Consider the following 24351-nt stretch of genomic DNA (forward strand, 5'->3'; position numbering starts at 1 on the left):
CTAACAAAGCTTTTCAGATGATGTGATGGGCGACACTCAGCCATTAGGACACAGAGAGAAAGCCATTGTTAAGAGGCTATCAATAGGACAGGAAGGCTTTGATCAGGCCGAGGAAACACCCAGCCTTACAAAAACTGAATTTCTCCAGGAGAGGAAAGCATTTGATTCTTTGAAAACAGCAAACTAACAGAAACAGCAGGCTTGTAAAATAAGCTTTGGCCAGCTTCACGCTGCTGCTGTTTGTTGTGCGTTCAAAAGGATGGATACTTGGGAGGCTTATGATGTTCACAGAGGAGGATGTGCGAGTGTGCGCAGACAGTGAATGTCTGTGTGTGTTTGCATTCAGTGAACCTCTGAACCTTCCGGTGCTGGTCGGACAGGCATCCTTACCCAACCACTGTGGTCACGTTTGGGGTTTGTGTGCATGTGTGTGTGTGTGTGAGAGTGCATGAGGATTGGAGGGGTTGGAGGGCTTTTTATTGACATGATCAACAAGTGCACATGAGTGGCTGGGTTACTGATTACAGGTGATGCTATAATTTGTTTGTGATAAGACTCTTGCTTTAAGCACAAAGTCCTGCCAGGTGCTGCGAGACATCAGTGCCACATCCTACCCGTTCCTCGTGGGACCACTTCTGCCTCTCAGGTAAATACTTTTTCTGGTTTTCCACTATTTCTAATTCTGAATCAAATTCTTCTTTAAGATGCACTGAGGAAAAATTGTACTTCTTACTTGTGTTTTGGTGATATATTGGTTGCATTGTGATGAGAAAGCAAACTAACAAAGTGAATTTGGTAAAAAATTGTGAAATTCAAAAAGCTTCTCCAAAATATATTTACCAGCAGTTTATGAGAGTTTGGGCTCTCAAATTTCATACTTATATATTCAGTCAATATAAAATGACACTGCCACAGCTGCTGATTACCAGAGAACTCTTTTTTTGTGAACCAGTTACTTTAACTAATGAAAAATAGAGGAAATTGTTAAGATGAAAGTAGTTTATTTTTTAATTTTGAAGAAAATCATTGCATTTGATAAATCAGATGCGACTCACATGATTTGGCCTGAACTCTGATCATAAACTTATATTTGTTGCTGTATTTCTGCAGGTCCTTTGCCGGTGTGTTTTCCTCTTCCTTGCATCTGTTGATCACACAGCAGCATCATGAGTGTAGAGTCCAAAAAACCACGTGAGGCTTGCTGCTCCAAGCTCAAGGTCGGTGTAATGTTACCTTTAGTATTACAAAGCATTGGGGAACATGACTCATCACTTCATGTATTCTTTTAATCTTTGTTGTGAACACAAATGGATACAAACCTGGGACTGTACCAAGTTATGAAATCTCATTGCAAAACTGCTTTTGTTTAACCTTATTTCTGACTATTTCTCTTGCTATGGCATTTCTATGTCTAAGTACTACACCTAACGGCCTAGTAAAAAGGCAAAGCATTAACAACAAAACCCTGCTTTTTCTTTTGAGCAGATAAAACCTTGAGACTTTGACACCAAATCAGTTTTTTCTAGTTCATGGAATGGGAACAGAGCTGTTAATGAGTGTAAAGGAGTGTTAAAATCTATGTTAATGACACACAAGTGCATAGAGATAAGGCTGATAGCAGGTGTGCTTTTTAGGGTGAAAAACAGTGATATGGTTGCAGTGACCTGCATTCGTACCATGGAAACACTGCTTTTTGGTTCACTTTATCAGTATGATGACACAGTTTATGACATGCTTTCTGATAACACACCAGTCATTTCAAGAAAATGGGACATCATCAGCCGATTAGCAATTAGTATTGGCTGATGTTGATTTCTTGCAAAAGCCCCCCTCAGCTGAAAGTGTGAAACCTCTCTGCTTAAACTAAAAATATGTTAAACCCTGGAGAAACTTTTTGTTTACCTATGGGGTTGTAACTGTTAGGCAAGAAGCTGCTATTGTCTGAACGCACTCACAGAATATTTTATGACCTACGGCCCAGTGTGATTCCCATTTAATCGTTAACTATCTTTGTGGCAAGGATATGGCTGCAGCCTTGCAGGGTTTGAACTGGTAAAGCAAACAAACTCCAACAAGGACTTGATTTACAGGTCTAAGTTGAAGGTTTCACTAAATATTGTACCATTTAATCACCAGAGCCAAAACTTCTTCACCTGCAGACTCGATTGAGGCATATGATAAAATATGGGGCGGCAACTGCAACCAGTGGTTCTAATATCCATCACAAATATGATGTGGAAATGCAAGATAACATTTAAATATTTTTACATTTGATTACATTTAAACCAATTTAATGTAAATGAATGGATATCCAATCATTGTTGAAAGCAGGTGTGGCATACTGTATGTCTTTAAATGTGTGTTAAGTGTTGTTTGGAAGCCTAATCTATCATGAGACTGTGTGATAACACAGTCATTCACTCTTTCTGTGCAAGGTGCAATTACTTTCTATTACAAATCCCTTTATCCTTTGTATTGGAATAAGCCTCATTCAGAAACCTCTCATTGCATTACTGGAGCTGCAAAGAGGTCAATTAATCCTCTCACTCAGAAGTCTTTGAGGGAAGATTATTACAAAGGCAATCATTTTTACAGCAGGCTCTTATCACCATTTAAAGATATTCAGAGAATCAGTCTGAGCTGAAGCCCTTTTCTCTAAACCTCATGTCCCCTATATGTTGATGGTTTACACAAGAACAATTTCAACTAACAGCTTATTCTCACCGTGTATGTGTGTGTGTGTTCTCCCAGCTCTTCCTCGCGTCTCTGGCATTTGTATACTTTTCCAAAGCCTTTGGTGGAGCCTATATGAAGAGCTCCATCACCCAGATTGAGAGGCGCTTTGACATCCCCAGCTCCCTCATCGGAGTTATTGATGGAAGCTTTGAAATGGGTATGTGCAGTTTTTTTCTTTTTTTTTGGATGGTAAAGTTAAAAGTTTTTCAGTTCCATCAAAATAATAAAAAATATCGAGAATACCGAAAGATGAAAATTGCATTCATGTAATGAACTGAAGTCACCTTTCTCTTAAAAGAAAAGAAAAGACATTTTGGGTAATATGCTTTATAGCTTTTGTACCGAGAGTGAGATGAGATGATTGATACCATTTTCATATACTGTATATTGCATATTTTACAAAACTATTGTCAAACTATTCCTTTAAGGCAATAATTTGTTCATTAAATATTTTTTTTAATTCTCCTCCCTCCCAGGCAACCTGTTGGTTATAGCCTTTGTGAGCTACTTTGGTGCTAAGCTGCATCGTCCCAGACTGATTGGTATCGGCTGCGTGGTCATGACTGTTGGATCTTACCTCATAGCCCTGCCTCACTTCTTCCAGGGACCGTTAGTACACAGTTTGCTTCATCTTGTCAATATTCTGATATGCATCATTAATTAGGATCAAGTTCTATGGTTCTTGAATGCAGAGCTGCTGTAGATGCAGAGAATTCATTATTAGATGCATTTAACTGAACCACAGTGAGATGATTCACAGAACTACAGCTGCTGGAGGTACAGGCCCGATTCCAAAAACGTTGGGAGCCATCTGTAAACAGAAACAGAATGCAATCATTTGCAAACAAACTGTGTTTACTGGCGGTTTTACAAAGTGTTCCTGAGCGCATGTGGTAATGTCTTTTAAACAATCATGTGTTCACAAAGTAGTGAACCTCGCTCCATCCTCTCTTTCCAGGATGCCCCTTTCTTACCCAATCATGATACTATCACCTACCAATGAATCTATTTACCTGTGGAATATTCCAAACAGGTGTTTTTGGAGCATTCCACAACTTTCCCAGTCTGTAGTTGCTCCTGTTCCAACATGTTTGAAATTCAGAATATATATATATATATATATAGATTTATAGATTTATATTTACAAAAATCAATGAAGCTGATGAGGTAAAACATTAGATATATTGTCTTTGTTCTGTTTTCAATTGAGTGTATGTCAAAAAAGATGAGCAAATGATCACATTATGTTTTCTTTAGGTTTTACACAGCATCCCAACTTTTTGGAATTGAGGTCATACAATGAATTGGACTGAAGCTTCTACTTGCAAAATGCAAGAAATAAGACATAAGATATATAATACCATGAAATGAATATAAATATATTATTGACAACAATCTTCATATGTAACATGTGTGAGTAAATTGTGTATGCACACCACATTTCTGATAAACACTGATGCTTTCACGTAAGATTAACATGTTTGTCGTCTATTTATGTGCTCTGTAATTTCTGTTATGCAATATTTTCCAGATATAAATATGAGACCAGTGTGTCTCACACTGCAGCTATCAACAACAGTGAGAGCGCCCTGCCCTGTCACGCCAACCACAGCCTGACCAATGCTGATGAGACGGCTGATGTAGATGCCAGAACAGGTACATGTCAAACACATTCAGTGCTTTAGATGTAAGATATCTCTGGTTTGAGGTTCCAGTCCCTTGTCTGATTTAGATATGACACCAAATCGATGCTTTGCTAGAAGCAGAAGATGAGCAGAGCTCTAGATAGAGCTTTCAATATTATGTCCAGTTTGACCTCACATTTTGAGACCAGTTTTTCCTCCCTCAGCTTGTGAAAAGGCAGCCGGCTCGTCTATGTGGATCTATGTATTGCTGGGAAACATGCTGCGTGGCATCGGGGAGACTCCCATCATGCCTCTGGGTGTGTCCTACCTGGATGACTTCTCCAGAGAAGAGAATACTCCTTTCTATTTGGGTTAGTGACCTTTTACTTCCAACTGTCTGCATTAGTTTTTATGATATTTTACACACTTTACACTTGTGTTAGTTTATACTTTTTTTAACCTAATTGCCACTATTGGTTTAAAATCACAGTACAAGAGTGCATAACCCTTCTTTTCTCTGTTTCTCCATTTGCCAGCCTGCATCCATACAGTGGGAATCTTAGGACCTATGTTTGGGTTCATGCTCGGGTCCTTTCTTGCCAAGATCTACGTGGACGTTGGCTTTGTGGATTTAGGTATGAGATTTCTCCATAAGTGGGGAGAAAGGGTGCAAGATGTGTTGGTGTGGCACAACATGCAGACTGATTGTTGGTGATTGTTAGGAATTTTATCATCTTGTATAATTAGTACTTACCCAATATTACAGTATTACTGTTGATTGGTTAGACACATTCTGACTAGTTGGCTGTGTGCAGACCTATTGCACATAACCCCTCTGTTTATCAAAGTGCCCTTCAGACAAACAGGTCATCCTTCATCTGACCTACATCGCCTACATGGCAAGGTTGTAGTTATGCATTAAGGATATCCCAACCCCTTTATAATCCGCTGTCTTTGCTCATCTTCCTCTTCCAGACAGCATCACCATCAACCATAAGGACTCACGCTGGGTGGGGGCCTGGTGGCTGGGTTTCATAGTGACTGGCACCTTGATCCTGTTGTCCAGTATTCCATTCTGGTTCCTGCCCAAGTCTTTGGCAAAGCAAGGGCAAGAAGAAAGCCAGAGTAAAGAGACAGAGCTTGCCACTGTGGCAGAGCAGGAGAATTTCCTGCCAGAGGATAACCAGGATCATGAAAAGGAGAAGCCAGTTACATTCCAGGAGCTGGCTAAAGGTACCATCCAAGCTTTTGCATCAAGGTCTTTGATTTATTTTCCTGCCAAAAGGTGCTGTTGGCATAACAAACTCTCCATTCAAGGACAGGTCATCACATAAAACTTCCACAATTACACCCAATTTACAAAAAGTATCTAGACTGCCATAAAGCTCAAGGAACTTCTCTTCAAGTCTCTTTAAACAGGCTTTTTCTCTGAGCAGCAGAACAATGCATGCCTTAAACTACATAGAAGACTTTAAACACCAATAAATGTGCCACTGTGCAAATAGATTTGAGGATTCACATATTTAATCATTAACCTGGTACAGCCCAGACAAACCAGTGCCCAGACCAGTAACCCTCGACCTACAGTCACTAACTGCTATGCAATCTGGGCAAGAGTTGAAATAACACATCAGGATAGAGAAACACGTGGATCTGTTACTTAAGCTAAGGGCCAGTCATGCCATGGTACATTACATAACATTATATTAGACTTAACACAAACAGGGTCCCCCAAAATGTCCACTTTTGTAAATTATTGTATGAAAGTGATATTATTTTGAAAGAAAACATGTAAAATGAACAGGTAGACAATCTGCATAATATTTCAGAGGTATATATGGAAGTATAGTATAGGAAGTATATATAAAATAATATTTTATATATACTTCCTATACTATAAAAACTTTCTGTTTCATATATGATATGAAACAGAAAGTTTTTCACCATTACCATTTCAAAAAGAGATGTTTCATTCTCAAAACTGCTGTTGTTTTGTAGGCAAAGACTTAAGCATATTAAATTAGATACTTTCACATTCACTTCAGCAATAATAAGGAAGTCATTGTTTGTCTCAGTGTGGCTATTTCGCTCTAATCTCTCTTTGTTGCTTTGTTCATCACTAGATTTCATTCCATCTCTGAGAAGACTCTTCAACAACAGCATCTTCTTGCTGATCATCCTAACCTACCTGGTGGTTGTCAATGGCTTTATTGGCATGATCACCTTCAAGCCAAAGTTCCTGGAGCAGGTCTATGGCCAGTCAGCCTCCAAGGCCATTTTCCTCATAGGTATAGATCAATAACTGACCACCTTTCACTCTGTGTTGACTGCACCGCGCAGCACAAGGCAACTGAAACAATGATATTATTGAAGGGAAGTGTGATTGTGAGAGATAAAGTTGACATGAAATGTAAGCACTCAGTAGCCCAGTGTGGGCTCTCCTTTTGTGTGGGCCTGAGCTATGATTAGCTTTTTATGACTGTTTACCAGCACGGCTGGCTGTGTTATTGTTTGAATATAGATATTTTCAAGTCAACAATCTCCTACTATTATGAAACGTAACGTTAGAACAACAAGAGGTGACCAACATACATACATATTTCCCCAATTCCCTTTATATTTGTACGCTTCTACATATCCCATGCTTGTGTTTTACCAATTGTTTATGGCACGTTGATTTTTTTCACATTATTGCATAAAAGTGTGATCAGTACAACATTTTCATTTTATAGTATTTAGTGTATTGATCCTCTATATTCATCCATTCATTCATCCATTATTCATCCATCCAGGTATTCTGAACCTGCCAGCAGTAGCTTTGGGCATCATCACTGGAGGTTTTGTGCTAAAACGTTTCAAGCTGGGTGCCATTGGAGCTGCCAGGGTGGCAATAGCTGCCTCTATTGGGTCCTCTTGTATGCTTTTCATTCAGGCCTTCATTCACTGTGACAATGCAGAGGTGGGAGGTCTTACTGTCTCATATCAGGGGTGAGTGACAAGTGCAAACCCTGCTTTTACATGAAAATAGAAGTTAATGAAGGGGTAAAGTTTCCCATTACTTAGTCTTTCTCTCTGCATGTTCGGTTAAAACCACTTCATGGAAAACAAGAGAAACACACCTAATTTTTGCCAATGTCCCCGACTAATGCATGTCTGTTCATGTCTATGTGCACCAGGGTTCCTGAAGTGTCCTACAACCCACAGACGTTGCTGTCACAGTGCAACATGGGCTGTTCCTGCTCACTGAAGCACTGGGACCCAGTATGTGCCTACAATGGAATGACGTATGCCTCACCCTGCCTGGCTGGCTGTCAGACCTCCACTGGCGCTGGCAGGGAAATGGTAAGATAGCAATTGACATGTGTTCATAGTCATAGATAAGACTGGTAGATTAAAGGTGAGGCAAACAGACACACACAAAGAGCCACTGTGGCTGCCAAAGGCCAGAATGCAATGTATTCAGACAGAGGACATATTTTAGTCTTGATGGCACCATTAAAATCAAATGTGGAAAAATGAACACAACCCACCTGCAGGCAGCACAGCCTACAGTCAAAGGTCATTATTCACATCTTTGTCCTCTGGTTCTTTAGATTTTTCATAACTGCACCTGCATTGGTGAGATGATGACTCCAGGCACGAACATGTCTGCAGTGCTGGGCCAGTGCCCAAGGAAGAACGACTGTGATCGCATATTCAAAATCTACATGGCTCTGTCTGTGTTGGGGTCTTTCATTTCTGCCTGCGGGGGCACACCAGGATACATCGTACTGCTCAGGTCAGAGACACTAAAGCTTTTACAACTGGGTATAATGATGCAAGCAATGCAATGCAATGCAATCAGAATGTGAATAGCTTCTATAACAGTACTGTTTGTATTGCATCTTGTTTATTCTTTCAACTAAAATTCTGATATGAAGGTTTGATATGATAATGTGTGGGCTAATATTCCAGGTCCATACAGCCAGACCTGAAGGCACTGGCTTTGGGTATACAAACACTGATCGTAAGAGCTCTGGGTGAGTACCAAAAATACATACAGGTGTTTAAATGAATTGTGTCACAAACTAGGACAACGCATTGTATTGTGTTCGTTAATGGTTCGTTAATGGTATTGCTAGGCTCACAGGACCATGTGAAAATACATTTCGGCTCTTTATGCATATGCGATTTTGTGTGTTTTCAGGTGGGATACCTCCTCCAATATATTTTGGAGCTCTGATTGACCGAACCTGTTTGAAGTGGGGTACCAAGCAGTGTGGTGGCCGTGGAGCATGTAGACTCTATGATGCTCATGCATTTAGGTAAGGCGAAACCAGACTTTTATTTTCTTAGTAGAAAGCCGGAACTGTCATACTCCTGAGGAAGCAGTGTTTTAATTATATAGGAGAATATCTGGATTATAAAAATACTTCACTGCTTTTTTTGACATTGCTATGTCCCCTTGTATATATAACGTATATTTATTGAGCTTTATCGTGATACACAGATTCTTTAAAGCATAAATATATCCACTGGATGTCCAAAATTTCTGAGAGATTTCTACACTTTTCTGAACTCAACTCTGTTCCAATGTACTTAACTTACAGAATGACATTCATGGGGCTGGTTACTGGATTTTACTTCTTAACTAACATTCTGTGGGGATGCGTCTACGTCAGAGTTGTCAAGAGACAGAAGAAGTTAGCACTGAGGAATCAGGCCAAAGAAAATGGACTGGAGGGTATCAGCCAGAGTAATGGACACGCCAACATCAACATTGCCAAAAACAAAGACGACAAAGACAAGGAGAGTACCATTTAAGGTTTTGGAGGAAGACCGTTGTATCAGGTGAACAACAGATTTTCAATTGCTGCAAGTACTGGGCTGCATCCATACTGGACTGAATGTGGTTATGGTACAGTGACAGCACTCTTTGGTCTTTTAGCAGTCCACTTCTTTTTTACACAGATATTGTGCTGAAAACATCACCGCTGTTTGTTCACTTCAAAGGTCAAAGATCCTGACTAGAGCTTAGTTTTAATATCAACTACCATCAAATGACATTAAATGATATGCAATACACATCTAAACAAAAAAAATCTTCATTTTTCAGGTCACTTTTAGCTCTCCATCCAGACAACCCTACTGTGTGAACAATGCACCTGAGCAATAACACATTTCAGTTATTATGATGATGTTCACTTTCAGTATTTCAGTATGATGTCAGAGGAAGTCAGAACAAAATACATCAAATATTTGGAGAACATTTTGTCCACCACTTATACTTGAATAGCATTAGGTCAGGTAATGATAGTAATGTCTCTTCCTATGGCTTTACAATCAAGATGATTTATATGCAGTGACAGTTTGGCAAACATGTATACAGTATTTGTACAATATATGTACAGTGTATAGTTTTAGCATAGTTAGCACAAGACAGCTTAAGTTCTTGTAGCCTAAGATGCATCATTTAATAACATGTATTATTCATGCTTTTTTTAGTTACTGACACTGGTTTCTTTCATATTTTTCAGTGACAGCGACAGTTTTTAAGATTATAGTTTACCTCATTGTCTTCATTGAACAGTATTGCAATGAGGACAGTGAGTGAGGGAGGCCAAGGTTGAAGTTAGAGGTTCGTAAAAGAAGGTTAGTGTAGAGCTTAAACTTAAACCAACGTAAATACACAAGGGGAATTCATATTGGGATTCCTGAAGGGACAATTCGAAAATATACTGATATATAAAAGCTGGCATAATTAGGACAGTCTGCAAGAAAAGCCCCTTACCAAATTATAAGACAGATGGTACCTAGTGTTTGACTGCAGAACAAAGGGAGAAGTGTGACAGACCCATTGAAAGAAGCAGTTTGCTGACAAGCCGTAAAGTTGTTGGCTATGAAAACAGACCTACCAAACCAATAACAGTTGACAGTGTGTCTGTGTCTTTGAGCAGTGTCTTCATACAAATGCAAAGCCGTTGGAGATGGAGACCCAGGCACAATGTCATGTTTGTCAGGTGGTATACATGTGGGGTAGAGCTAAAAAAAAAAAAAACCTGTTTCATTTAACAGCTTACATGTCGGCCTGATAGCTTTTATTCTGTTAGCAATGTACCACAGCATTTGACATGACGGAATATCTCCCCCGTGTGACGTTGCACCCACTTCTTGTTACATCACATCAAACCATAAAGGTCATGAACGTACATACAATCCTCTGACTCACCTGTGTTTGCCTGGAGAAGATCATTGTAGTTTGAACAGTGGACTAAATGAGCTTAACTCAGACTTGATTGTACTATGCTTTACTCTGTTATACACTGTAGTTGTTGATTAAAATGTATCATCAATTGATATCTACTGTATAATTACTGTTAATAATGAGAATTTATATATTGAGTTAGATATGTTTGTATTGTGTCCATATATTTTTGTTTTATCATCATTTCTGCCTTTTTTTTCTTTTTTTTTTTTACAATTTCATTGATTGTCCTTGAAGCATATCTGTAGGTATTAAAGACACTTTCTCCTTCAATTTACACATGACAAGTTATGCCTATTCTCTGTGCTCAGTGTGTCTCACTATAAACCTGTTATGGTCCTCTTAAATCACCTGTAATCAGAATACCAATACCAACAATAGATAACACAGCTGATTTGAGCTAAAGGCTAAACTCAAGATGCTAACATGCTTACAATGACGATGCAAATGCACAGATGTTTAGCAGATAGAATGCTTACTATGGTCCTCATCTTGGTTTAGCTTGTTTGCAGGCCAACATTTGCTAATTGTTGTAATATTTCACTATAAAACAAAAATGTTGGTCAGGGGATCACCAAAGCCTTTGGTATACACCTGGGAACCATGAATTTCTGCACCCACAATTGCTCTAATTGATATTTCAGTCCATGCTGAGAGCATAGCTAAAAGCTGAGGAAAAATACTGAACAAAAAAGACCCCCCATGCTTTAATATGCCATGCCCAAACTGACAGAAAACACAGAGCTACAGCAACACATGAGCATGAGCAGGGTCATTGGGACTGATAACGGAGGGATCATTAATTTAAGCATTGGCAGTCCAGTCTCCAGCTGTGCACGTGTTGGCTTGACAGACTGGGAGAGTCATTTACAGCTGCTCCTGTTTGGCTTTAACGTTTTATTCAGTTTTGGTTTTTTTTTAAACCATACTAGCTTGCAGCCTTCTCCACACACAGACCAGCCAGTGCTGATCATTGGTAAACTCACTCAGGATCACTTTTCTATTTTTCTGACTAAGTCTACAACACTGCGTCATCTTTCTCTTTGCACATGTGCATCAATGTATCAGTTTGGCTTGCTTAAAGTTGAAGGTCGTTATTACATAACCCGGTCTATCAAACTTTGACTCCTCTGTGTTTACATTGCGCCTCGCCGAAAATGTTTTGTTTGTATTGGACTAAAGGATTTTTTAAAAACCTTTTACCTTGTTATGCAACATAATCTAATCTAATATAATATACTATTAAGATGTTATAGCTAGCCTTTTATTACTACACCAGTACACCAATAATGCTTTAGTTGAGAGTAGATGAGGTTTGAAAGGTTGACAACTTTTAATGGAAATGGTATTATCTGCTCTGTATTTTTACCCTTAATTTTATTCTTGTATTTTATTTTTCTCAACATCATGTTGCTCATGAACTTGGGAGAATATGCAGTACCTGATTTCACCAGCAGGCTATGCTCTATACAACAATATATCACTGCAAGGCACTGCAGTGCCACTGGGGCATGTCACTGCTTCATCAGTCAGGCATGGCAAAATTGTAATGCAGGATTTAAAAAAAAAATAAAGGGAAAATTTAACTCAAGTGTGCTGAATGTGCTGATTTGCTACAGATACAGTAGCTGCTTGTCTAAGGCACCCTGATATATGAACAAACTACCTTCCTGTCTGAATGTACCTGGAACTAGATACAGTGACAAGAGACATGTAGAACACTTGCGCCAAATGCAAAATCCAAGAGCCAAGTGTAATTTTTCAGAAAGGGAAAATGGAGAGCATGTCCTTTACTGTTGCTGTGCAGGAATGTGAAGGCTCTTAATCTTAATCCTTGGAATTTGTGAGGGAACAAAGCTGATTGTGTGACCTGCTGCCTGGCGGCCCGAACCCCCCGCCGGTCACTGGACTAATAGAGCATTCCGTGATACATGTTTACAGCGAGACACACTGTTAATACTGAGATACACTGTTTTATGCTTTAGGTCTTCATCAAAGCAAATCTAAGCAAATCTAAGGATTGACTGTGGCTCATTTTAGGTTGAAGTGTCTTGGTGTGATGTGTATTTTTCTATGTGTTATTAGTAGATTTATGAAATCTGGACCTTCCTTTACATCTGCTATTTTACCTTGTGAGAAAAAAAATCCAGCAGGCCCGGTTTGAAGTTACTAATCTGTCTCCCCTCCACCTCCCCCATGTTCTCTTGTTGCTGTCCCCCTCCTGGACTGGCTGGCATGTGTGTGGAATGAAAATGTGCGAGGCCTTTTGTCCCACTGGTTCCGAGTAAGTGCTCTGCCTGCAGACAGGAGAATAGGAGCTCGGGGAGAGCAGGTTTTCCTCTTCTCAGTAGGAGGAGAGACACATGGCTGCTTAAAGAGAAGAAGAAGAAGAAGAAGAAGAAGAAGAGAGGGGAGACCCCAGTCCCCTTGGCCTGGAGATGCACTAGGTATTTTATTGAACTTCCTCAGAAGTTGCTTTGCAGTCATGACTTTGCTCTCTACTTCTCTAAATTTAGCAAAGTTTGAGATGTTTAAATTTCCAGGAATTCCTGAGATTAGTTTGCTGGCCAAGAAAGAATCAGACATTAAAGGCGAGCTGTGCTGTGGGTGGAAGTATTAACCAGGCTAAACCTGAGGGGGATTATTGAGTTATGAGGTGAAAACACTCTAACTGGTTGATTGTATTTCTTCATGTCAGGTCCCCCCCCCCTCTCAGGCTTTCCAAAGGACAAATGAGTTGTCATCGGAGACCATTTTCCTATCTGACATGGATTCAAGCTGCAGCTCCTGACGTGACAGAGTAGAGAGGGTTGTGAGAGGACGCTGGTGGAGTTTGCACAGGTATGGTACCTGTAGGCTGTTCTGGTTGCGCTTCAGACATGTGAGACTGAACTGACAGCAGTGGCTTTGCCCTTGAGCAAGTGTTTCATTACCATGGAACTGATGCTGATCATTTAAATTTATATTTGTTAAATGTTTATCTACTTAAAGTCAGATCAGACACTTGTTATGCTTATAACTGACTCCTGAGAATCTGAGGTCCATGAAATGTCCAATATGTTAAGCTTTGGTAGATTATTATGCAGTAGATTATAGATGATGTCATAATGAAAAGTTTGTTATGATATATGATGTCTTTGTGAAGAAGATCACGAACGTAAAGAACTGCCAATTTTTCTTTTGTAAAAAATGTCTTAAATTTCTCTATATTTATTATATATTGAGTAAGATTTGTCAGTTGCAACTTGCAAATGCAGCAGTCAATGTTAGCCCCGCCTCTTCCTTGTAGCTTCCTCTTGGATTCATTTTTTAACATCTGCACCTGGTCCCGCCCTCACTTTCTCTGTGCTGCTATTGGCTGGAGGCTACAGATCCCCTGCCCAGACTTTTTTTTTTTTTTTTAAGAAAATCCTACTCATTCTGCCTTTAAACATCGACATTTTGGGACATATGCTTATTCTTGCTGAGACTTACATGAGAAGATCTTTTCATCACAAATGAGATATAACATGCTGACAAGTGAAGTTTTGAGATGCTGGTGAGGCAGATTTTGTTTGCTTCAGAGAGAACCAGCTGGCTGTTCCCCTGTTTCCAGTCTTTATGCTAAGCTAGGCTTAGCATACCGGCCTAATGTTTACTGTACAGACGTGAGAGTGATATCATCTTCTCCTCTATCTCAGCAAGAAAAGGAATAAGCTTTTTTTTCCCAAAATGTTGTTTATGAATTAACACATTATGGCATTAAAGAGTGAATTCAGTCAAAACATTTTTCCTTATCTTCAGCCTGATCTTCCTTCTTTTATTGTCTATTTGCTTTTGAGGGCAGGTAGACTGACCAGCAGGTAAACGTTGAGTGCAGGATGGAGGACACAGCTGAGGACACGGGCAGGATGACCAGTCAGCAGGCTCTGTGTGACCCTGAACAGAAGACCAAAAAGCGCCCTGGCATCTCCACTCTCAAAGTACGAAAGCTATCTATAACCATCACTTGGCTGCTGCTCTCTTGTAGTTCTGTTTCTCTTTATGGGCTGAGGTAAAGGGCAAAAAGGGCAAAGCAATGCTGCAGTTGTTAGCATTGTCCCTTCAAACTTCGATGAGCATGTATAGATGGAAGGATAAATGCTTTTCAGAGACATGCTGCCTCCCAGAGTAGCTAGAATCAAGCCGAGAGCTGATCTTATGTTGTTTTCGAAAATCTTTCCGGGCCATATGTCTACTCTAGATCAGCATATCAACTTTTGTCAAACACTTCAGTGTCAGTCCAGAGCACAGCCTTGCCTGATTGCGGCACTACATCACCATGTGCAAAGCATTTCTCATAAGACACAACAACTTCACCCCAGATTTCTCTTCGAGGACCTCCACTCAGTCTGTAGGTGTAAGGTTGAAAAGCAAATTTTCACAATCATCAGTCTTATTCCAAATCAGATGAAGAAGTAGAGTACATTGAATTATACTTACTGTATGTCATCAGCTGTCGGGGTGCAGACAGCACACTGTTTTATGTGCTCTAAATAAGGTCTTCAAGGTTTTCTGAGTTTTTTTTAGAGCCCAGAGGGGTCCATACCTGTCAGATTTAGTCATGTTTAAGCTGAGAATGAAAGCCTCTATCGCAGTACAGCATAATAGATGAAATTCTGTACATAGCAAAGCATGCAGGAGAATTGTCACTAATCTCCAGTAGGAATTAAGTAATAAAGTGACTGTAGAGTGCCCACACACCGAGTAAAACTAAGAAATGTGGAGGCTGCATTGTAGGAGGCAAAATAAGCAGCATACAGAGTGTGTGAGCTCAGTTTAGTGACATGTTAATAAGACAGCATATTAAAACACAACTTGGAGCATCGGCCAGAACCTTGTCACTTTTGGGGGAATGAGTATGTGAGAGGATTCTGTGTAAATCTTTGCTTGGTAGGTTTTTGTTCAGTTCTCAATCCAGAGTCAGTAAATTTGTGAGTCAGTGAAACCGAATGCCTTATAAATTTACATTGACCAAAGTAGGTCTTCAAACCGGATTTATTAAATGATTTTCTATTTGTTTTTTTCAGTTTGAGGGTTATTGTTAAATTCTCTGTAATTATCAGTCCAATCTTTTCTTCCACCAGCTTTGTGGCCAGTTTCAGCTCAGTGTTCAGCTGTCTGACCGGTAACTTTAAAGCTTCGGTTCACTCTCATCGCTCTCATTGTGTTGTTTTCAGCCACAGCAGGCATCCAATTTCAGTTTCAATATTTCTCTCAGGAGAGACCAAAACCAAAAAGCTGAAAGAGAGTGAACATTGGAGTAACATTCTAGGTTAGGTTTGGTTTAAGGCGACAGAAGAGTGTGTTCCATTATCTCCTTGTTTACATGTGGAGATTTTGCCAAATGAGTGCTGGTGCTATTATTATGATATTAACTGATGAAAAACTCCATTTAAAAAACTAACCTGCGTTCATGTGGCTAAGGCATCAATGTTAGGAACTTGTTTCTGCTGCCCCCAAGTGGCCAAAAAAATCTATCATTGCAGGTTTTATATTTCATATTGCATTATTATTTGTATTTCATTTTATTTATTTATTTATTTTTATCAAAGTAGATATACCGTGAAAGAGTTATTTGTTAGAAAGTGACAGAGAACCATTCATTTACAGTACACAGTACTTGGCTGTAAAATATATGAACTGCTAGCCTTTTTTGATGACTTATATTTCCCCTTGTGTGTTCTAGTTGTTTATTGTAGCGCTGTCCTTCGCCTGTTTCTCCAAGGCTCTGACAGGAACCTACATGAAGAGCTCCATCACTCAGATTGAGAGACGTTTTGACCTCTCCAGCACGCACATTGGACTCATAGATGGCAGTTTTGAGATGGGTAGCATCTATGTTTTGATTGAAACCTTTGTGCATCTGATCAGGTCTTACTTTTGTTTCTGCCAGCCTTTCAGTTGGCTCTGTAGCTTATGATAAACGCATAATTTGTGATGTATAATGTACCATTTTATTCTGCTCTCCTGGTTTCTCTTTTTTTGGAGGTAGGCAACTTGTTGTTTCTCGCTGTGGTCAGCCATTTTGGGGCCAAGCTGCATCGGCCCAGACTCATTGCTGTGGGCTGTTTTCTCATGGCCGTAGGAGCCTTTCTCACTGGCCTGACACACTTCTTCATGGGACGGTAAACATCGACAAACACTCGATTTTACGAACTTGAACGCTTACCTCCAAATGATCTTATTTAAATGTTTCATTCTGGCTGCTTTTCACAGCTACAAATATGACACAGTCATTCAGGTTGTCCAGAATGACAGCATGAACATCGCTGCCTGTGTGGATTCTTTGAAAACAGAAGATATCCCGGAAATTCAGATAGAGCCCTCTTTGGAAGACAACAGAGGTAAGAATGAGTAATTTCCACTGACTAGCAACATATATATGTATGGATGGTAATGTTGGTCTGTCGGTCAGTCCACCAATTTGGGCTATGCTGAAATTTCTCAACAACAACTGGATGGATGCAACTGGTCAAAGTCTGCATTTACCAAATATAATATCTCAACACTTATTTCATTGATTGGCAATAACATTTTGGTTGGTTGATGGTCATGGTTCCTAATGAATCCTGCTGATTTCATGATCCCTTGAGTTCTTCACTAATACCAGCACCAGGTTGATATTTGTTGTGTTGCTACATCTTAATTACAAAGTCAATTTGTAATTTTTTTTTTTTTTTTTCAATTTTGTGTTAAAAATTGACCAAAGTGGTACTGGGTCAAGTGAACCAGGTATTGCGTTGGGGCTATATTGTCCCACTACTATTGTCCATTCTTAACACAGTGCTTTTTAGTGTCTATCTAAGTTTGTATCTTGCTGTAATTAGGACGTTTAGTATGACAATCACAAACCCAACAATAAAACTTGCAACTGTGCAATACTAGGAAAGATCACCTGTCAACCTGGTTACTGCTTTCTGACAAACCACTACCCATAGAGTTCAAATCAACAACCAGCAGTCTGGTTAAAACCCTTAACAACTCACTGACTTTCTTTCAACCATCCCTGGAATGCACTGATCCTGGTCTGACCTTCAAAGCCACTCACCTCCCATGCTGTGTACATATCGCTCAACAACAGCACTGAAACTATCCACCCCAAAGCTATACCTCTTGGGTGGCTGATAAGTCAAAACTTGTCATTTCTGTCCTGGTAAAAGGACAAATCTCCCCATCCCTGTTGTCAGAACTAAACACAGACGCAGCATTCACCACCTCACTTCACCAGCACCAATCATGAGTCTGTGTGCCGACTGCAGACCACACCAACAAGAGCTGAGAGAGATGGAAAATGGAAAAAGAAAGAGAAAAGAGGCACAATAATATGTGGGACCATTAGGTCTTATAGCATCGCTGAAAAACAGACACTGGTCATATTTATGATAATAAATTCAGCTTAGACTCATATCATGTATTCTTCAGTGTTTTGGGGAGCCGCTTTTTTTCCAATCAATTCTCGTTCCCTGAGATGGGCCTCAGTTGAAATGTTACGCCTGTCTTTCTATTGTGGAGCCATAATTAATTCCTCTTCTCACAGACACGTCATACAGCCACAGAATGCTACATATTGATCCTGCTCAGCCATTCTGATGAGATGTATTTAGAAAAAAACACAATGTGGAAGTCACCTACAAAGCAGTAGTATACAAGCTTAAAGCCACATCCTATTAAACTTATATTGAATGAACACCACGTTGTATTAGTCTGCACAATTGAGGTAGCAGCTTTATTTTCTGTTTTTCAATAACATGTGGGAGGGGGTTCCATACAAAGTTTGATGGGGTTTTTTAATTCAATTTTTGATAAAGTCTTCTTTTAGATGCTAAATTAATAATCCATGAATGATGCAGACAATACATGCACACACAAAACATGCACGTGCACAGGGGTGCGCTGCAGAGGTGATTTGAACTACATGGAAAAACTGAAGGGAACAGCAGGCAGTCAGCAGCTTAGACAGAATTTCTGCAAGATTAAGGATGTTTGACAGAATAAAGTTTATGCATTTTCTGCGTTTGAGTGTGGGAAATGTGCTGACCTTTGGTGATTTTAACAACACATCGCAGATAGTATTAAGCAGTGTCTGTGAAAATCACTATCAGATTGTGACAACATCAATATTGTGTATTCCATTCCACTCTTTATGGAGCCTGTGTGAGAGAATCTGGTTCCAACATGTGGATCTATGTGTTCCTTGGGAACGCTCTGCGGGGGATCGGAGAAACCCCGGTCACACCGCTTGGCATCTCCTACATCGACGACTTTGCTAAAGCAGAAAATTCACCCTTCTATATAGGTAAGATATCATTGCTCATTTGGGGTTTACTGTGGAACGCTGAAAGGGCCCAATGTCTTATGTGAGCCAAATTTCTTAAAATGGACACATAAATGGCAGTGACAGTGGACAAATTTTGCTCATTTCTTTTGTGATTTGCAGCTTGTCTCCAGACCATTACTCTGCTGGGCCCCATGTTTGGGTTCCTCCTGGGCTCCTACTGTGCCAAACTATATGTCGACATTGGATATGTTGACGTGGGTAAGCACAATGCATTTGTTTTGGAAGACATGTGTATCCTCAGGCTTCACTCAAAAAGCTAACGTTAATACACGAAACAAACAGAAATGAGTCGACAAGTGCTTTAACTACGTTGTCTTGTTGCGCCCTCTTCTTCTACAATGGTATAATGGTTTTCCGACCTGATAGTTGGCGCCACCTGCTGCTTATCTCAGTGAACCAGGCTGTAATAATTGTTTAACGGTAGTGGATGGAAACAAGCATTCGTATGTGTTTTCTTTTGCCAATTTTCTGGAAATTTGGTTAAAAATTTTGATGCATTTGGATGAATATCCAGCTATTGTTAGACAGCTGTATGGATTAAAATACAAGTGAAGAAGAGGCAGGCTGTGTCTGGAGCTTTGGCTCAGACAGATTTTGACTCATCCTGCTGCACATGCTACCGTAAAAATAGGCTGCAGACCTGTCAGGACAGGTTAGTGAGGACTTTTCTGAGTGTACCTTTGAGGAACTGTCTTGGCTGTCACTGATAGATAAGGTAAAATCAATAATTCATTCGTCAAGCAAACTCAATCAGTCCACGTAAAGTATGCAGTGTCGCTACTGGAGAGTAGAGTGTCCCATCCCAGCTAATCAAGATGCAATTAGCCTGTTCTTCCCAAATAGAATCTGGTCCCTTCACACGGAGGAACAAAGTGAAAATGAACCACACCAGACTTCCTGCTCCTGCTGTGCACTCACCCAGAAGCTCCTTTCTTTCATCCAGAAAGTGTGACCATCACTCCGAAAGATGCCCGGTGGGTGGGAGCCTGGTGGATGGGCTTCATGGTATCGTCCACCCTCCTGCTCATCTCCAGCATTCCGTTCTGGTTCCTGCCCCGCTCCCTGCCAAAGCAGGAGGGAGACAAGGGCAGGAGTGACACCTTAGGTGGGACAGAGGATGTCCTCAACAACAATCACAACCTCAAACTGACTGACATCGCTAAAGGTTGAGACAATCCTCTTCTTCTTCCCATAACACTTATGACACTTTATTGCATTTCCATGTCCAAATAACACATTTAACATAGATTTGGTGTTTTACTACTTAACAGAATGTGTGCGGATTTAAGGTCATTACTTATATTTTTGCTGGATGTGCTTCCACAGGGTTTCTTCCAGCACTGAAACGACTGTTGGGAACTCCTGCCTACTTCCTGCTCCTTTGTGGGAGCATCCTGAAGTTCAACTCTTTCATCGGCCTGTTCACCTTCAAAGCCAAATACATGGAACAACAGTTTGGACAGTCTGCATCCAGAGCCAACTTCCTCATAGGTTAAAAAAAAAGACATCAGCTGCATTAATAAAGTTGATATATGTGGAAAACCTGCTAACATTTACAGGTCTGCTCTCAAAGCTTAAAGAGAAACAAAGCATCTTCAGGTGTCTGATAGTGAGACTTCCTACTTTAAGAGGGGCCTCCCAGTGTCCAGACCCGCTTGTGTTTTTCTTCCAGGTGTGTTAAACCTGCCGGCGGTGGCAGTGGGGATCTTCCTTGGAGGGTTGCTGATGAAGAGGTATAAACTGAGTTTGGTGTCAGGCACTCAGCTGTCCTTTGCCACATCCTTCTTGGCATACCTCCTCCTGCTGCTGCAGTTTGGCACCAAGTGTGACAACATTCCTGTGGCCGGGCTCACCATCTCATACAACGGGTCAGTGCTGACACATTAAGGGTATGCGAAGGTGCTTTAACAGAGGCATAACCTCCAGTTAATGTAAGATATAAACCCTCTTTGCTCTGCAGGACGCAGAGTGTGTCATACGACAGGGATATGCTCTTCTCAGAGTGTAACAGAGACTGCTCATGTTCAGCAGAGGAGTGGGACCCCGTCTGCTCAGACAGCGGCATCACCTACATCTCTCCATGTATGGCCGGCTGCCTCAGCTCCAGTGGATACGGCAAGAACACAGTAAGGCTGCACACTGTGAATGCACCAACAACCTGCTAATCAGCCAGTTAGAGGAAGATTTATGTGTCTGATGAGTCCAGAGTTGGTTGACAACTCGCACTATCCACTCTTTATAATTGAGAAATTTCCAAATTGTCACAACAGCACTTGAGCAGCATCACCATAAAGTGCAAAAATAAAATAGAATAATAAATAAATAATAAGATTTTTTATTTCCCTTAGTTCTTCTGCATTTTTTTCCTGCGACCCACTTATCCAAAGTCCTTCATCTGCTGTTCACTGCCTAGAAATCACTGCATGGGACCATAACACTCACAGCAGATTGAGTAACTCTAAGCAAAGACTTACTCTCCAAATTAAATGGCTGTTGCTTCATTTCCACTTCTCTCTCTTCATCAGGTCTTTCACAACTGCAGCTGTGTGTCCACCTCCTTCCCAGCAGGCAGCAGTACGTCCGTGAGGCTGGGCCAGTGTCCTCACGCTAAGGACTGCAGTCGAAGCTTCACCTCTTACATGGCCGTGTCTGTCCTCAGCTCCTTTATCAACTCTCTGGGAGCCACGCCTGGCTACATGGTCATCATACGGTCTGTGTCTGGAAATAATGATGTCTGGGAATATTAGTGTTTCTGTATATCATTCTTGTGATGTAAGCCCTGAGTCGCTTCACAAACACCTTTGTTTTGATACTCAATGAAGTACCTAATTTGACCAGTCAGTCCTGCGCATTTGAAACAAATTTATTTGCTTTTTTCTCGAGAGCAAATTAAAATCTGTTTCCCGTTTAGCTTAGCTTAGCACAAAGACTGGAAACAAGGGGAAACCTCTAATATGAACACATTTTAGACAGTATGTTATGCATATGTCCCAAATGTAAAACTAATCCTTTGAAGACGCTGACAAGCAAAGCAACTCTCCACATATGATCTATATCGGTGACCCAGTGCTGTTTTGTCATTACAGGTGCATCTCACCAGAGCTCAAATCCCTTGCGCTGGGTATGCAGGCTTTGGTAACTAGGACTCTTGGTAAGCTTCAATACTTTCAGTCGCATGTAAAGTACAATTTTTGTGTTTTCAGATTTGGACTTGTTTTGCTTTTCAGTGTTAGTACAGTTTCTGATAGGTCCCAAAACTGAAGCTCCCCCTGCTGGTAAAAATGCCACCTCTTGTCTCGCTTGACTGCTAATTTTTTGCATTGGTTTGTATTGCAGCAGTCAAAATAAGTTAAATATGAGAAGTATGACTGAGGGGCAGACTATTTGTCTCCACTGCAGTGTTGTAACAGTACGTATTTGACTGACACTTCACGTGTAGGTGGAATTCCTGCACCAGTGTATTTTGGAGCCCTGATTGATTCAACTTGCCTGAAGTGGTCAATCAAGAAGTGTGGGGGCAGGGGAGCATGTCGCATATATGACTCTACTATGTACAGGTATGCCATGGACTACAAATGTGGAAAAAGAACATAATTGCTGTATACTAACTAGTATAGTAATAATTTCTGCCCTTAACCACCCTCTGTCCATCTTCTGTCTATTTTCAGGATCATTTTCTTGGGTCTGATCACTTGTCTCAGTGGTTCCTCGTATTTCTTCATCATTGCTGTCATCGTCCTCCTCAGACGGCAGTTTCGGAAACCAGAGCGAGAAAAAGATATGCCGCATACGAAATCTTCAAAGGAGATTGAACTTCAGGCCCCATCAAATCCTGCTGAGGACCGGCCTAGTGCTCCAAAAACTCCCAAACCGCCAAAAGCCTGTGTAAGGATCGCAACACAACTGGAGGAGGGAGGGGGGGTTCACAGAACAGAGCAGCTACCCGAAGACGGCAGACTCGTCTCCACAAATAGCACCCAGGAGAGGCAACAGGTCAAATCCCTGACAGAGACCACTGTTGAGTTTACTCCTCTTCAAGGTGAGGAAGTAAAGCTAGAGTCGGATGGGCAGAAGTCTGAGGAGGAGCTGAAAGAGGGAAAAGACGAGTCTTGCAATGAGACGAATGCACATGTGGAAAAAGAGGAGCTGGACCATCACAAGGCTGAATGAGTCAGAGACACAGAGCAAAGACACAGCGTGGTCTCAAACACAGGGCCAACTAGAACCATTCGAGAATTGTTACTGTTTGGCCAAAAGTCCCATTTACTTTGCTTCTTGGGAGGGATTGTTTTTTTTCTTCTGGGCAGAGCTGCCGACTCATCAGTTTAGCTTGGAGTGAGATTGAGTATTTGTGAAGTCGGTGCATTTATGAGCAGGACCTCTGTGACATTTTGAGGGCATTTTTAAAGCATTTATAGGTGAAAAGCTACATCAATAATCATGGTCAGTGCATAAGGATGGTTGATCAGCATACCTGCCCACCTCCAGACATCATTATCAAACTAGATTTGATTAAACTAGAAAGCCAGCTTAGAAACAGAAGAGAAGCAAAGAGTTCTTAGCTGAACTATTTTGCTTGGATTTCTCGTATTTTTTTCATGTCAGAGGTGCTTTCACACATATCTACTGATAAGATTACAAAGGCGATTCAACCTCTGATACCCTGGCAGCTAAACTAAGCTATTAGCTGATGGTACTGTCTGATGAATAAGAGCTAGAATAAATACCAGTGCATGATGCACTATTGTCTGCTGGACTTTGAACTAGCTTAAATGATTTGTTGCAACAAAGCTGTCATTTGCATGGCTGTTTAGATGTCAGCAGAAGAGGTAGGGTCAGTGGAGAGCCCTGAAATCTTTCAATGAATTTAGTGTCACTTGTCAATCGCTAAATACTGCATTATAAATAAGCACCATATGAATAAACACTGCATTGTTGTTATTATTATTATTCCAGATCTGCAACATGTACATTTAGGAAGATTTAAAGTTTTTGTTGACACTGTCATAGAGATGTTAATTCAACTACATGTTTATCATTGAGGCTGTGGTGCTGTACTGGACTGCACTGATGATTGTAAAAGGACAAAACATTAGAAACACTTCTCAGTTCAATACAGACTCAATACAGATTTCAATAATGAGCAACAATTACATTCAAGATTTTGCATAAAAACCTGTTACTGGGAATCATGAGAATGTTTCAGCATGTCCCCATAACTACAGTAGCTTACTGTCCCTCCTGCCTGCATGCACACTGTGAGAGAGGAGATGCAGAGACACTGTGCTGCTCTGTCTTGTCTGTCCACGCGCCGACAGTGTCCACTTTTTCCAAGATGTGATCAGTCAGGAATTTGTGTGAGGACTGCATGAGTCTCACAGTCAGTG

At 40.6% G+C, this 24351-nt stretch overlaps 2 protein-coding genes across 5 annotated transcripts; both read left to right on the forward strand.

The window, feature by feature from the left end:
- Positions 1 to 352: 352 nt before the first annotated feature.
- On the forward strand, positions 353 to 10883 carry slco1d1 (solute carrier organic anion transporter family, member 1D1). 2 transcript variants are annotated; one of them, XM_076722617.1, is made up of 15 exons: positions 353 to 646; positions 1111 to 1217; positions 2752 to 2893; positions 3213 to 3345; positions 4268 to 4392; positions 4586 to 4732; positions 4898 to 4996; positions 5337 to 5594; positions 6485 to 6649; positions 7154 to 7349; positions 7538 to 7703; positions 7955 to 8139; positions 8316 to 8380; positions 8548 to 8665; positions 8951 to 10883. In XM_076722617.1, exons 2-15 carry the CDS (start codon positions 1167 to 1169, stop codon positions 9162 to 9164), a joined length of 2064 nt encoding a protein of 687 aa, XP_076578732.1. In that variant the 5' UTR covers positions 353 to 646; positions 1111 to 1166; the 3' UTR covers positions 9165 to 10883. The 2 variants fall into 2 exon arrangements, with proteins under 2 accessions (XP_076578732.1, XP_076578733.1); XM_076722618.1 differs by lacking the exons at positions 353 to 646; positions 1111 to 1217; positions 2752 to 2893; positions 3213 to 3345 and adding an exon at positions 3373 to 3480 and having other exon boundaries at positions 8951 to 10877.
- A 2023-nt stretch (positions 10884 to 12906) lies between these two features.
- Positions 12907 to 23919, forward strand: slco1e1 (solute carrier organic anion transporter family, member 1E1). Of its 3 annotated transcripts, XM_076722397.1 has the most exons (16): positions 12907 to 13052; positions 13304 to 13446; positions 14432 to 14567; positions 16313 to 16454; positions 16619 to 16751; positions 16843 to 16970; positions 18776 to 18922; positions 19064 to 19162; positions 19908 to 20129; positions 20291 to 20455; positions 20637 to 20832; positions 20925 to 21090; positions 21490 to 21674; positions 22051 to 22115; positions 22404 to 22521; positions 22633 to 23919. In XM_076722397.1, exons 3-16 carry the CDS (start codon positions 14466 to 14468, stop codon positions 23132 to 23134), a joined length of 2370 nt encoding a protein of 789 aa, XP_076578512.1. In that variant the 5' UTR covers positions 12907 to 13052; positions 13304 to 13446; positions 14432 to 14465; the 3' UTR covers positions 23135 to 23919. The 3 variants fall into 3 exon arrangements, with proteins under 3 accessions (XP_076578512.1, XP_076578513.1, XP_076578514.1); XM_076722398.1 differs by lacking the exon at positions 12907 to 13052 and having other exon boundaries at positions 13350 to 13446; positions 14427 to 14567; XM_076722399.1 differs by lacking the exon at positions 12907 to 13052 and having other exon boundaries at positions 13400 to 13446; positions 14436 to 14567.
- Positions 23920 to 24351: the final 432 nt, after the last annotated feature.

This window comes from Chaetodon auriga, chromosome 22, assembly GCF_051107435.1.
Source record: "Chaetodon auriga isolate fChaAug3 chromosome 22, fChaAug3.hap1, whole genome shotgun sequence".
In the NCBI taxonomy this organism is placed as follows: Eukaryota; Metazoa; Chordata; class Actinopteri; order Chaetodontiformes; family Chaetodontidae; genus Chaetodon; species Chaetodon auriga.

Bases quoted from the DNA above. Each gene is read 5' to 3' on its own strand.
- slco1d1 (XM_076722617.1), top strand. From the start codon at position 1,167: ATGAGTGTAGAGTCCAAAAAACCACGTGAGGCTTGCTGCTCCAAGCTC. The intron at 7,350-7,537 runs GTGAGTGACAAG...TATGTGCACCAG, and splicing joins CTTACTGTCTCATATCAGGG to GGTTCCTGAAGTGTCCTACA. The intron at 8,381-8,547 runs GTGAGTACCAAA...GTGTGTTTTCAG, and splicing joins ACTGATCGTAAGAGCTCTGG to GTGGGATACCTCCTCCAATA.
- slco1e1 (XM_076722397.1), top strand. From the start codon at position 14,466: ATGGAGGACACAGCTGAGGACACGGGCAGGATGACCAGTCAGCAGGCT. The intron at 14,568-16,312 runs GTACGAAAGCTA...TGTGTGTTCTAG, and splicing joins CTGGCATCTCCACTCTCAAA to TTGTTTATTGTAGCGCTGTC. The intron at 18,923-19,063 runs GTAAGATATCAT...TGTGATTTGCAG, and splicing joins AAATTCACCCTTCTATATAG to CTTGTCTCCAGACCATTACT.